The following is a 15116-nucleotide window of genomic DNA, read 5'->3' as shown; positions in this document are numbered from 1 at the left end:
GAGTCTTGCAAATTCTGATTTCATAGCAACTTTGAGGGGATTTATTTTTATTTATTTTTTAATCTGTCACACAGGATCTCTTGTCCAGACTCCCATTGTTACGATAACTTTTTTTTTTGTAACCTTTCCAGTTGCAGTCTTGCTCTGTTCCTACCATCTAGAGATGTCTGTATTACAGAGAGAATTTTCCACTGTTTCTCCTGAGTCATTTCTTGCTCACGTTCTTTCTCTCTCTCCTCTTTCACTGCACCTTACACATAAACAGTTTCCTTTCACTTTCAAGGCACTTCAAAGCCTATCCCCGGCCATTTTTAGTTGTTTTTTTTCCCCAAGAGGCCATTTCCTATCTCAGATCTCGCTCGCTTCTGCTCCCACCCTTTCAACTCTTCATACCACTTTCTCCCAAGCTGCACTTTATGGTTGAAAGAAACTTTCTGTAAATGCCTGCAAAGCCGCTTCATTATTTCTCATCATGTTCCTGTTTAAACTTATTTTTCTTTTCTTTTTTTTTTTCCTCCCTTTTTTCCCCCACCTTTTTGTGGAGGCTACAAAATATCACAAACAACTAAGCTTTTGTTGTCCTAAAAGCACTGCCTGTACTTCTCGCTGGTGTTGGGTTCTCAGTTTCCTGTTACTTATCCCCCCAATGCCTTTCTAAATCCTGTCTTTTATGTTAAATTCAAACCGTAAGCTCCTTGCAGAGGACACATATCCTGTATAAGCAGTATCGAGTGCCTGCAAAATTCAGTTGTGATCTGAGACGGTCTGAACCAAGAATAATGTTAATATAAGCGCCACATAGCACTTCACTGGGAAGGTAAAGGTACCGACTTGCACTAAAGCTAGCCGAAAGAGTGATTTACTCCTGTTTTTCCCTCCAAAACTGTATGGACTGCTTGGGTGTTCTGTCGTATTGTAACTTCTGATGCCTTAATATCCTCTCCAGATACTTTGTCTGCTTCTTCTGTGTACTTTGCTTCTGCTGTGGTTGCCTCCCTCGTGTCTGCAGCTGAGACAAGCTACGTTTAGTTCTTTGTCTTGTACCTCTCATCTCTGTGTCAAATAGATGATAAACAATTTGAAGAACCTTACACACCTGTTCTTTGTTATTAATTCCTAATCTGTCTGTCTATATGGAAATTTGTGATGCTGCATTCCAGCTGTGGGAATGATTTTGCTGGCCTAGATTTGAACTGGGTTTCGGGAGGAAAGGCAGGGGATGTGCTTTGATTGCTACAATAAATAGCTTGTAATGGCTTGTTGCAACAGAAAGGGTCCTTGGCGATGGCTCCTACCATACAGGTTATCATTGCCTCCTTTGCTGCTGTGCTCCGGAGGAAAGCTGCTGTCGTTCCCTGGTCCCTTCAACAGCTGGTGCCAGGATCTGTGCTGACACTACGAAACCTCATCCTCTCTTAAAAGCTGGGCAGCTACAGGATTTTTCTCCTGACAGCACGTGCTTTGGGAAGATCACACTTGATGAAGCAGGGGAGTGGTCTGGACGCTCTTTCCTCCAGCAGCTCCTCCAAGCTGTTTGCCAAGGACGCAGACCCACTCCTGGAAAGAGTGTCGCCCTGCTCCCTTGTTAGCAGGGGTGACAGCACTGGCAAAATAGCTGTTAAGAAATGCAATGTGCTTTTGCTAGTAAGTGAATGTAACTTCCCTGCTTGTTGATCTTGACCTTCAAAGCTGTAGAGGGACTTTTTGCATGGGCATGTAGTTATAGGATGAGGGCTAATGACTTCAAACTAGAAGAGGGTAGATTTAGATTGGATATCAGGAAGGAATTCTTTACTGTGAGGGTGGTGAGGCACTGGAACAGGTTGCCCAGGGAAGTTGTCAATGTCCCATCCCTGGAGGTGTTCAAGGCCAGGCTGGATGGGGCTTTGAGCAGCCTGGTCTAGTGGGAGGTGTCCCTGCCCAGGGTAGGGGGGTTGGAACTGGATGATCTTTAAGGTCCCTTCCAACCCGAACCATTCTATGATTCTATGATTCATTATTTTCATTCTGTTGTTGTATGATTTTAAATTTCATCAAGTCTCATGCATTCTGGGTGGTTATTTTAACCACTGTGGAGAATGCACATCTAAACCACTTTGTTTTGGACTATTTTGGAGTTTGTCATTCATTGGCATACCGTAAGCGCTGCATGTGATTTCACCTTCTTGAATAACAGTAGTGTCTCTATTGTAGAGGGTTATCCCCACAGAGTTATGCCCTTGGGACCGGTAAGGAAATAGAGGCTCTTTTAGGCAGTTGTTAACAGTTGTCCATGCTCTCATATCTTCAGCATATTTCTTATATCTTCAGTGTAGCAGATATTCAGAGTTGCACGACTGCTGCAACAACCAGAAAGCTACACTGATAGGAGTGCTGTTATTTCATGTAGATCACATATCTTACAAGAGTTTCAGGGTAGAAACCAAACCCAGATAAGTCTCCTTGCTGCCAGTGTTGGGATTTCAGAGCGTGACAGAAAAATACCATGGAAATAAAAGAGCAAACTGCAACTGTGCAATAATCTTGCTTTAAAAGCAGTTGCACTGTACTGAATGGTGAACCGTTATGTTTGAGACTATAGTTTATTTATAAAAGGCATGTACGCTTGAGTAATGTACAGCTTTGTCACTAAAGTCATTTGTGGGACCAATTTTGACTGCTTGAGTATCTGTAGTTACAGGAAGGTATATGTAGCTGCAGAATTTAGAAAGTACAGTCAATGGAGTTGATAAATCATTATTGACAACCTCAAAGCCAAACCTTTAATCCATACCAGTATTCAGTCCTGTGTTTTTAATATATGTGTATGTGTTTATGTTTTTTTGGAGGGGTGTATGTGGTTGGTTTTTTTTCTTTTTTTTTTTTTTTTCCTGAGTTTTCTTCTCTGGTTCTTTCTGTAGTGTAATGTTTTTTTTCTATGAGTGGCAGTGTCTGAAGTGTTCAAGTTTCAATTGAAAAGCAGACCAAAACTTTTTGTACCATTTCCAGTGTGGGAGTTTATATAGATTATATATGTAATCTGCTTCCTCTCCTTATTCTCTCTTCAAATGCCCAAAGTCTAAGCTGATCAAATAAAAGCAGAGATTTTGCTGAAGTGCATTAGTTAGTTCTCTAGCTAATCTTTTGACTATTGGCAAGATTTTAATTACAGTTTCTAATCTACAAAGCATTGAAATAAATCTTGCCATTTATTCATATTGTTGTTTGCATCTGTCACTTTGCATGTTCAAAATAAGGCCTGGATAAGCACAGATGCCAAATTATGATATGAAGACAGATAGATTATATTTTTTTTCTGTATATGTAGGTCTTGCTGTACTCCCGTACCTTCCGTAGATGTGATTTGCCACGCTTCCGCTTACCCCGTGCATATGTTCTCATAGCATCTTCCAGTGTGACTATCTGCACAATTATAACAATCTAATCGGTCAAAAGACTCTGGGAGCAGACGCTGTGCACTTCAGTTCAGTGTATTTCCCGCAGCCCCCACCTCTTCCACAGCTGCAGTATCACTAATGTGATATTACAGGTACATGTCAGGATCGTTGTGATTTGTTGGATCATTTAGATCTCACCCTAAGGTCACTAGCTTTAGATTGCTCTAGTGAGCAAACTAAAAGAGTTTACCAAACCAAGAAATTTTACTTTTGCTTCAGTACCAGCCATGGGTATGAAGCTCTGAAACCATCGCTGGCCCTGAAGCAGCTCAAAAATCTTTTTAGAGGGCTTTTAAAGCAGCCCACCAGGGAGAGCAACCACATTTTAGATGTTTTGTTAAGAGTAGTTATACATCAAAGATAGGTTAAGCGTTTTAATAAATTACTTACTAGCCCCGTATTGATGTCCAGAGATATTTGCGTGAGGGACAAGGTGAAGGTTACAGGAGTTTATTGGCAGCACACTGGCAAGATGAAGATAAATTGGCTAATGCTTGGTGCTTTATTTGGTGCTTCCCTCTTAGGAGAGGATGTGGTTACCAGTTTTGTCTATGCTTTCTTTGTTGTTTAAACCTCTTAATCAGCATGCTAGATGGAGTCTTTAATATTAAATCACATCTCTTAATGTCAAAAAATGTAGACTGGTACAGTGTTTTCTTTAGTTTCCCCTTCATAATTTTTTTTTTTCTGAAGAATACCCTGCCTATCTCACATAAAGTTCCAGTTTAAGGAATTAGAAAGCTGGATAGAATGAAGAAATACGGGGGAAATAGCTTGAAGCTCAGATAACTGAATAAGATGAAGTCATCCCTCACTCGGTAGTTGAACTGAGTTCAGGGGCTCCTTATGAAACAGATTTCTGAATTAGCTTTTTGCACTCCAGAAAACTCCAGGTGCCTTTCAGGGGACATTTTCAATCTGGGAGAAAAGTTGAGGTGGATTTCTCACCAAAGATCATAGAATCATAGAATGGTTTGGGTTGGAAGGGACCTTAAAGACCATCTTGTCCCAAACCCCCTGCCCTGGGCAGGGGCACCTCCTGCTAGACCAGGTAAAGAGGGAAGATGAAAGGACCAGAGTATGTTTTTATACATTTTTCTCTGAAATTCACTGGTAATGAACTGTATTGCCGGCGTGTAGTTCACTAACACAATTTCTCAGTTCTGAGTTTGGTTTTGGGTCTTTTCATTGACTTTGTGTTTGGCCTCAGAAAACTAGGCCACTTTTTCCTGTTCTTAAACAAAATGTGTTGCAGTTAACATCATCCAGCCAACAATTTAGCTACCCACTGCTTGACTTCTCCACAATTTTTACTGTGGAATACCAAATCAGTTGTGAGTCTGCCAGGCAAAATATCCAAGACAAATGTTTATTTTCTGCAATGTGAGAATTTTTTTTCCATCCTTATTGATATTGTGTTGGAATTCATTTGATGTGATTTGCGCTGAGAAACAATCGTGTAGGATGGTATCTGCCTCCCTTTCACAGCTTTCCAATAAAAAAAAAAACGTCTGCTGTCCCATTTTCACGTCTGTCTGTAATTGAACTGTGCGTGACAATGAAACTGATGTTGAGGATTCCATTTAATCCCATACGGTAGCTGTTCCTACTTTATTTGAAGTAATTGTTTTTATTTATTAAATGATTTTCTCTCAGACTATATACCTGCTTGTCAATATTCACGGTTTGTTCACTGCCTGGCCCTTTAATGGTAATCTCTGATTAGTCGCTGTGTTCCCAGCCTTTGGAGTTTGTTATGTTCTTTTCAAGAGGGGAGATGGAGGAGGATTGCAGTTATCTGTAAATAATTAGGCAGGTGGGCTCTTTATGCCAGCTGCGCAAGAAAGAGTTCACTGATCTAATCAAACGCCAAATATGAGCTAACGTGTGCCATGGTTATTGAACCCTGTGAGGCTAAATATGAATAAGTAGGCATTTTGCTATGGCTGTGACTAACGCAGCCATAGATGGGTTCCATTTTATTCTGCACAGCTATTTTATCATTAGTTTCATTCGAAAGAGAGAGTAGTAAACCAATTTTTATGGTTAGAGGACAACAGTGGCACAGGATGGTGAGGTTTATGAAAGGCTAATAAAAGTAGTGGTAAGAGTGTTAATTTTAACTTTTTGCAAGAAAATAAGGGAAACAACATGGAAGGTCAGAAAGATTTATTGCACTAAAAGAATATTGTATGTATCTGGCTGCTGTTGTGCTTGCTCATATGGTGTCTAAACAAAGACAGGGCTTTTATTCATCTACTTTTGGAAACAAAGTACTCCCAGAAAAGGCAGTATAGTGAAATTTTAGGGACCCATATTTCCCCTTCTTAAAAAGAAATGGGAAATATTTTTCAGGAAATGCAAATTTAAGGGAATCCAGTGTATGAATCCATAAAATATGAAAATTTCAAGCTCATTTCAAACCTAGATTTTCAGAAATAATCCAACTATAGCATAGTTTCCCCTTCAAGCGTCTACACTGAGACAGCTGCATGCTGCATGCTCTTAGCTGTCTGATCATCCTCTATGTTTGCCTGTGCGTGGTGGCCGCTTGGGATCTATTTGGATTTATGCCACCTGGCCTCTTCTGCGGGGAGACTTGTGTTCGGAAAGGAGGCTAATATACATTTGAGTCCCATTTTCACGTGCCTTGCACCTCTGCAATGGGAGTACATGTATGTGCTTGGCCACTATGCTAAAGTTCACTTGAGTGAAAGGTAGTAGAGATATAAGCAATTAACTAATATTATGATATTAAACTATTATGTATTAGATTCTTTTTGAACAGTCATAAATGTATCATGAAGGATTTTAACAAAGTTTCTTCCCCCCCCCCCCCCCCAAAAAAAAAAGTTCTTTAAACAACACCTGTGTTACGTGGGTGTGATAAAAACATTTAATACTGAAAGGTAAGAGAACACAAGCATCTGGGTCCACTGAGGCTGTTCCTTTGATTTGTGTGTTCAAAATAATCTGCGAGCTCCTCTGCCTTTTTTATCTTAATTTGTCAGGGTGGTTGGTATTCTATGAAAACCCGAGTTTTCTCGCTCTGGGTGGATTTGACTGTAGTGACACTTTGATAAATTTCTTTTTCCCAGACAACGCAGTGCTGCTGTGAAGTGGCTGCTTAGAGTAGCACCTTCAAACTCAGACGGTCTGCTCTTTTCATACGTTTGGTTGTGTCTGTTGATTTCCCTCCCTGACTTCTTTTTTCCCTCCTATTTGTACTGTAAAGGCAACACGTAAATCTTTGTTCATTCTGTTCCATTTAAGCCCATTAAAACACTTTTCCAGTGCACTGCCTCAGGCTCTCATTTACACTACAGCAAGGCAAGTTTCCTTTCCAGTTGTAACCACTATAGATGAGCACAGAAAACTGAATTTTAAGGTTAAACGGGCCCTGGGTTTTTACAGGTGTCTTGAATGTTGTTTAAAGAAATAAAATAATCAAGGACTTGTTTTGACCTGCAGAATCTTCCCCTGATGGCAGTGCCTCTCAAGGAATAAGGAGAGATTTAGGGCAAAGTCATCTCTAAAATGCATTTTTGATTAGTACTTTTGTTCCCTCTGTCCCTCCACTGTTTGCCTCGTACACTAGTTATTCATAACCTCTGAGAGTCACTGAGTTACCACAGTCCAGATGGTAATTTATCTGTCACACACGACAGAGAAAGGGCAAGCCTCCCTCTTGCATATCTGTTTCCTGAACCTGTTCTTCTCCCACCTGGAGAGGTGGGAAAATTGAGAGAGATTTAAGTAGTCCTGGAATGTCTGCCTTGGCACTTCTCAGGGATGAAGTGCCAGATTTCACAAACTTTCCTGGGAGATGGATGGTATCAGTTGCAGAAATGAATGAGTCTGTAACTCGTGCAGTTGGCTGCTATGATTATTTAAAAGGAAAATGAACAAAACCCCCGCTCCAACCAGCAAGGCCTTCCACTTTTGTTTTATTTGAAAACCAAATTGGCTGTCTGCACTGTGCATTTTTATTGACTGAGCGAGCTAGTAGTGAGCCCTTTGCCCAAGCAAGAGTTTGAACCACCGTCTCTTCCTCTCTTCCCCCTGCCCACTCGGCCCGTGACTGAGAGCTGAACAGCCAACACCAAGCGTCTAAGTCTGGTCTCCAGCTCTTTTTCCCTGCAGAGGAGCTGCCGAGTTGCTCATTGGAGCCCTCATGGGGCAGCCGTGCAGGAAAGATGACATCTGCCATCACCAAGACTGTTGCCCTTAAGGTCAGAGTCTGGAGCTGTGACAAATACAGCAGGGATGAGGCCGCTGCTTTACTCCTCTGCCTGGAGTGCAGCAGCAACTGGCTGAATTCTTTGAAAAACAATATTTCGTTGCATCTGTGATCTTTATCTCCCTCAAGTTTTACTGTGTCAAAGATTGTCTCATTAAAAGGCTGTGGGTTTTCCATTTATTTATTTATTTGATTTTTCACCTTTCTTTTCTGGCCATCAGTCTCCTGAGGAATTTGACTTTCTATCACAAAAGCAGCTTTCTTGAGGCTTTAATAAGTAAAGTGGAATTGTTTTAGGGAAGTTTCCTCCCTGATGATGATTACGGATACTTTTGTGCATATGTAGGTAGATATACGAGGCAGATGGTAACAGACAGTTCTGCAAACTGTGATGTTTACTTCCCGCATATTCGTGAATTTTTTTCAAAATCTGAAATTTCTTGAAGGATCTTAAAATGCATTTGTAAAGTTTTGGGGAAAAAGTATATACAGTATATTTGGTTTGCTTCTTAAGAGATGTAGAACCTTTGTCTTAACAAACGTAGACTATCCCTGAAGTATTAATGTTGCCCTTAAATTTCTGTCTAGGGCCCCAGAGGTGGTGGCATTGTGTGGGGACCTCCAAGTTACAGCAAGCTCCCACCATGTCTCCTCTTCCTTAACTAATCAGTATGTGTCAGGGGAGAGGAGGTAGGGACAGAAGGCTGTGTGCGTCTTTTATCAGCCTGTAATTTCTCCGTTTGGGGTTCCAGGCTGCTGCGTACTATGCAAATGGTAATACAAAAGAGAACAGAAGAAGTAGCCTTGGATTTATATATGAATTAAAAATTGTTGGCTTGCAGACTTTGGTAAACATATACATAGATATGGTTGTTTCTCTGTTTTTAGGAATACACTATAGATATAATTTTTGCCCAGACTTGGTATGACAGTCGTCTAAAATTTAACAGCTCAATGAAGGTGCTTATGCTTAATAGCAATATGGTCGGAAAAATTTGGATTCCAGACACTTTCTTCCGGAACTCAAGGAAATCTGATGCTCACTGGATTACAACTCCAAATCGTTTGCTTCGAATCTGGAGTGATGGAAGAGTATTGTACACTCTAAGGTGGGTTTTTATTAGAAAAAAATAAAACTGTTATGACCGGGAATATAAAAATAATGAATATGTATCAAATCCGTGGCATTTTTTTTTTTTGGTGTGGACCACAGGAATTTGCAAGGAGTTTACTAAAGGAGAAAGATCATGAAAAACATGAAGTTAATAATATTGAAATATATTGCCTATATAATTGGGTAAAGACAATTAAAGGGGATGGGAAATTTTAATCATTTAGGTACAAGCAAGACTAAAAAAAAAGGTATTATACAGCGCATAGCACCATGGCGGTCTGTCGCTAACATGTTGCAGATCTAGTCATAAGTTGTTTTGCAGACTTTCTGTTCTAATTATTTCAGTATCTAGTATCCACCAAATTATATTCTGTAAGTAAAATATTAAATGCTTCAGATAAAAAAAATCATAAGAAGTTTGATTAAAGCTAAGGCCCCAGTCCTCCATATACTTCTTAACATGTTTACCCTTGCAAGCTATTAAAATCAACAAATCTGTTCATCCAAATTACGCATAAGCAAACATGTTGGTAATAATTATTCTTGGCAAATGGGGGATGCTTGGGCTGGTTTTAAGATTTCCATCTAAGCTATCTGTACTGATCTTTGAGTCACCTTCAAACGGTTCTTGAAAGGCTGTAGTCTACAGAAAGCATTTTAGTGTCATCTCTCAGTTTTATTTTTTAAACATGCCTAAAAAATCTTGCACTAAGTAAGGAGCTGATCAAGAAGCGGTCTATGCAGAGGATGGCATAAATCTGATTCTGTTGTTAAGAGTTTAAAATAATAACCAAAAAGTAGCACTTTTTAATTACTTTATTTTCAGTCATTTATGCTGTTTTCAGCATAAATGTATTCTGCATCAGAAATAAGAAGAATTAGAATGTTTCAAATGGATTCTCTTCACTTGATTTTTTCGTAGTATGCTTCATTTGAGAGCATACAAATATCTCTGAAGAGCACTTTTTAAACAGTTTATTATGCTGGTGCTTATAAAAATCTCTAAAAAGCTTCTTCTGTTGTCATGCTAATATTATTTTTTTCTTTTTGTAGCTAACAATTCTAGAGTCATACTTGGACTTTACCCTTCCAATGTCCATTCAGTTTCAATGTACAATTTCTTTTAAACAGCGACTAAGTAACACAGAGAAACAAACAAATGCAACCAAAAAAACTATCATCTGAGCTCTCCTAGAGCAATAGGTTAGAATTATTGTGTGCTAGAGTAAGAGCTATGAAGTGCAATGGGCTAGGAATAAAACAGCAGAACAGGTATTCACCCAGCACTGTAACGTGCGAACATCGGTATCGGTGAGGATACAGCCTGAATTTGGCCTAAGATGGAATAACATTGAGTGGTTCATATATTGGTTATTGAAGGAACAATAATATTATCTGACAATGCTCCATGTCATGGGCTCCCCTCTACCACCACTCTTTCCCCGTTGGTAATTCAGGGAGCAGACTTGGTGATTCTGTTAGTCAGGTTTACCGAGTCTCCTCTGAGGGTAGTCCTTGGTCTGTCTATTGCACCCATCAGTGAACCCAGATCTAGTTGTTTTGCTATTAATAAAAGTCTGGTTTTGTTTTCTTTTTGTTTTCAAAGGTAGAAAATGGAAAACAAAGGCAATAAATGCATTTACCATAGTTGGCGAATTTGAAAAGCATCTTGAGAGGGATGTGGGTGTTTTACTTGGAAATGTGTGTAGGGGGTTCTCTTTATTTTTCCCCCAGTATATGGCAAGAAATATACTTTCCCTTATAAACCTATTTCTGGAAATTTGTCCTGACCAAGAAAGGTCCTAGTGACACTTTGTGAAAAATAACTACTTTGTTCACAGACTCATAGAGCTTTCTGGCAGCATGTGGCAGAATCTTCCTTTTCGCATCCCTTTTTGTCTAGTATGTATTGCGTATAGTCAAGTGTGTAAGCATTATGTTAATTTTCAAAGTTGATTTTAGAAGATATTCTGACTTTCTTCACAATGTTACCAACAAAGGAGGAGGTATTTTAAATGCAAAGAAGGCAGTTTGGAGTCTAGCCCCTTACTCTAGCTTCCTAGTGAAAGCAGAACTGGGTTTTGCATTGGTTGCTTGGAAGCTCTTTGGAAACAGCAGGGTCTGTTGTGACAGGACAAAGGGTAGTGTCTTTAAAGTAAAAGAAGGAAGATTTAGGCTATATAGAAGGAAGAATTTTTTACAATGAGGGTGGTGAAACAGTGGAGCAGGTTGCCCAGAGAGGTGGTAGATGCCCCATCCCTGGAAGCATTCAAGATCAGGTTGGACGGGGCTCTGAGACACCTGATCTAGTTGAAGATGTCCCTGCTCATTGCAGGGGAGGTTGGACGAGATGACCTTTAAAGGTCCCTTCCAACCCAAACTATTCTATGAAATCTGTGATAGTATTTTCAAAACCAGCAAGTGATTAAGTTGATACCATTACGAGTCCTAAACTACTTCTAAAATGTATATTAGTTGCGTGAATTACTTGAATGCCTTAGACATTAAATGAGTAGAAATATCAAGTCTGCTTGTTCCTATCCATGCTGCTGTCTTCGCCAGCGCTGCCTCCATGAACACAGAGCAAGCCCAAGAGTGTCCCCACGTTCTCTGTCCTGTATATAGCCACCAGATACAATGATGCCAAATACAATTTGACTTGACAAATGCATTCTTTAGAAAGTTCCTTTATTTGTTATCATAAACTCCCCTCCTTGCCCTGCCTTCAGGCCCTCCCTTTTATCCCCTATTTCTGGTGGAGAGCTGAGAGGTGCCCCTCCTCCAATCTAGTGAAATTTTTGAAATGGCTCAAAATGCCAACTGAAACAACGCAGGTCCTCAGGTTGCTTATTATGAGGTTTTGTTCTTTGGAGATGATGCTGGATGTTTTTTGCAGACATAATTGGCTACGTGTTAACATGTATTAATTGGCAAAACTGATTTCTGTGCATTTTCTTTACTGTCTAATCTGAAGTGTCTAGATATTTGAATATAATCTTTCTTCTTCTTTTTTTTTTTTTCTCCCTTCCTTTTCTAATCAGGCTGACAATTAATGCTGAATGTTATCTTCAGCTTCATAACTTTCCTATGGATGAACACTCCTGTCCACTGGAGTTTTCAAGCTGTAGGTGGTAAAATACTTCTTGTTTGTTTACATTCAGGCTTTACATTTCCTTAAATACTGTCAGCAAGAGAGCAAGTGTTTACTTCTTAAAGTCTTGCAGTGAAGGAAAGAACTGACGTGTTTATGGTTTGATTAGATTAATTGCATTTTTTTAGTGCATTATTAAATGCAGTAATGAATGAGTTGAACTGCATGCATTTCATTTAGTTGCAACTATAAAAATAATCGTTTTGCTTAGGAGACTGATACAATGCCCATTCCAGTTAATGGAAATATATTGCCCTGGAAGAACTATTTTTTATGCCTGTCAGACTTGCCAGCTTTGAATTAATTCCATGTGGTATACTTGAAAGTAAAAGTAAGATCTGTCTTCTTCAACCCATTCCTGTAAATGCTTAATCAGTATAAGAAGTCCTTCGCCTTTCAGAGGGACTTATTTATGTGAGGCAGAAACAACTTCCAGGCTTCATTTCTTTAATATAAACTATATTTAGAAAAAAAAAATCCTAAGGGAAATGTGCTATTACTGGCAAAAGAAATCCAAACCACCTTAACACAGTTAAACAACTTATTCCTAAATGTGGAACCTAATAGGCAATGAAATCAAACTTCAGTGATTCTTTTTAAATTAATGTTTTCACTTAGTACTGCTTGAGTGCTTCCAGCGAAACGAGTTTTGGTAGCCCCATTGATTAAATAGTTGTGCCACACAAGCAAGTCTTGCATCATTTCATTTCTGCCAGATAATGTGGGGCAACATGTGAGGCACATCAAATCCAGAAGGTCACACTTCCTTAAAGCTGAGGTACTGGACAGTGAATCGGGCCACAAAAAAACATTCTAAGAATAACAGACAAAGAAATTTTCAATAAACGCCAATAGGAATTTTATCAAACTATGTACTAATAAGTGTCTGTCCTTTTAAGCTCTTTGTGGTCTTTTAATGATAATGTATATTACATTTGTGTATTAATTCACGGTGGTGATTCTGAGCCAGTTTTTCATATCTGAGATCCAGAATATTGTATAGATATTTCCTAAACATTTGTATTTATATAGTTTTTGATTGATCATACATTTAGCTAAGCTTAAAACTGAGGCTAGATATTTTGGGGTTAAATTTTAAGTTTGGCTTTCTCTCTGATCCACTTTATGTGTAGCCCTGGTTTAGTTTATAAACAACTTCAGAGATCACAAAACATGCTTTGATATATACTGTGTCTGAACTCTTGATTTACTCTGTTTTATTCTAGATGGATATCCCAGAAATGAAATTGAATACAAATGGAAGAAAACCTCTGTTGAAGTTGCAGATCCAAAATACTGGAGACTGTATCAGTTTGCATTTGTGGGGTTACGAAATACAACTGAAATTTCTCATACCTTGTCTGGTAAGGCAAAGCGTTGAGTTTTATTTCATGTAGTATCTATGTAGACTAACAAGACTAACAGATGAAGATACAACTGAAAACCATTTTAAATGTCATCTATGTATGTTTTTTTCTTTTTTAAATTTGTAGGTGATTATATTATTATGACAATCTTCTTTGATCTCAGCAGACGTATGGGATATTTTACTATTCAGACATACATTCCTTGCATACTCACAGTTGTTCTTTCATGGGTGTCATTTTGGATCAATAAGGATGCAGTTCCTGCAAGGACTTCTCTGGGTAAGGACGTCTTTTTTCAACCTTGAAGAATCTGGTGCTCCCAGGAATGCAAATCTGCAGCAGGGAGTAAATGAACCACGGTTTATTCCCCTTCAGATTGTGACCATTGGTCACCCTTTCTCTTGAACTGCAAGATTAAGAGTAGGAGGATCCTGCTGTGGTTGCACAGCAGGGCTTAAGGAGAGACTGTTGAGAATGGAAATCTGGAAATTTAGAAATCCTGATCCAAGACTTGTGGATTTGCTGTTGTTCCCATAAATACGTTTTTTTTCTCCTTTATGTGCTTTTTGTCATCTCCGGGGATGGCAATATGGCAATCATTAGTCTGACAAGTATGATTAAACTTCACTTAGCATCATGGAGCAAAGGTTGTCATTCCTACACAGGCGAACACTGTAAAGATCTGTTTTTTGTTTTGTTGGGGTATTTTGTTGTTGTTGCTTTATATTATTATTATTATTATTACTACTACTACTATTGTGATAAGAAATGATTCAGTTATTCCTTTAAGCCCAGGATAGAAGAGAAAAATTGCAACCAAAGTTGCACTTCAAGTTGTTAAGCATGTAACTCTCAAAAACCGACTCACTGTCCTGCTTTTACTACAGACAGTACTGAAGTGTGTTGCAAGTTCTGCTCCAGAGATAATTCTGTGTTAGTGTCATCCTGGCTGACCTGTTTAGCATGGTGTCAGTCTCCTTCGTTGGACCGTTGGAGATTCATGCGCTGCTTTGGAGAAGAGTCGTAGTCCCCACATAAAGCACGACAGATGGGGGGGATGTGGAGCGTGCGGAACTCCAGGACTAGAAACTTTGAGCTTAGCATTAGTAAAACTGGTGACGGCAGTATGACCTATTCTGGGGGAAAGATCAAGAGCCGAGAGAGCAACTTAGGAAGTGAGATATGTGAGCTAATTTTCCTCATCAGCTTATAGGGTTGTGAACACACCGTTCCCACCTTACAGGAGTGTTCCCTACCAGAAGGGTGAGTCCAGGCTTTAACTCCCTGCCCTTCCCATTGAAAATGGACCATGTGCAGACAAGCCTGCAAGATTAATGAGTAGAGAAAGAAAGTAAGCAAAAATGAGCATGGCTCAGTAGCCTAATGAAAAGATAAAGGAAGAAAATCTGAGTCTTGAATATTAATTTTATGCTGTTTAAAAGTACTGCAAAGTTTAACGAAGAGAGGCTAAAATATTGAATAAATAAGCGAAACTATCTCCTGATAGTTTCAGATCTTGATTTAGAAGTTTATTATAAGTGTTGTTTGACCGACTAATCATTGGACATCATTGTGGGTACCATCTGGAATGACATTAGCTGTAACAGGAAAAACTGTTGTATCAGTGTCCTGCTAGTTCTGTATCCAGTTTGTGCTTTTTACAGAGTACTTTTTCTATGCCACAAATTTAGCAAATTTGCCTTTGATCTCATGGTTAAGATAGAGTTTTCATGCTCCCACTTGAGCAGTACTAACCTTCATCTACTTGAGATGTACTACAAAGGTTTACAATGTCATATTTACAGCT

The 15116-nt window shown here is 39.1% G+C and overlaps 1 protein-coding gene across 1 annotated transcript in view; it reads left to right on the top strand.

Annotated features, from left to right (window-relative positions):
- The window catches only part of GABRG1 (gamma-aminobutyric acid type A receptor subunit gamma1), a 58017-nt gene that overhangs the window by 32135 nt on the left and 10766 nt on the right, over positions 1 to 15116 (top strand). Inside the window, exons 4-7 of the mRNA XM_063336784.1 lie at positions 8566 to 8786; positions 11833 to 11915; positions 13169 to 13306; positions 13436 to 13588. Of these exons, the coding sequence (XP_063192854.1) occupies positions 8566 to 8786; positions 11833 to 11915; positions 13169 to 13306; positions 13436 to 13588 (595 nt within the window). The remainder of the gene's footprint in view (positions 1 to 8565; positions 8787 to 11832; positions 11916 to 13168; positions 13307 to 13435; positions 13589 to 15116) is intronic.

This window comes from Chroicocephalus ridibundus, chromosome 5 (genome assembly GCF_963924245.1).
Source record: "Chroicocephalus ridibundus chromosome 5, bChrRid1.1, whole genome shotgun sequence".
Classification (NCBI taxonomy): domain Eukaryota; kingdom Metazoa; phylum Chordata; class Aves; order Charadriiformes; family Laridae; genus Chroicocephalus; species Chroicocephalus ridibundus.
Note: the sequence above shows the minus strand (reverse complement) of the source record. Positions and strands in the feature narration are given on the sequence as shown.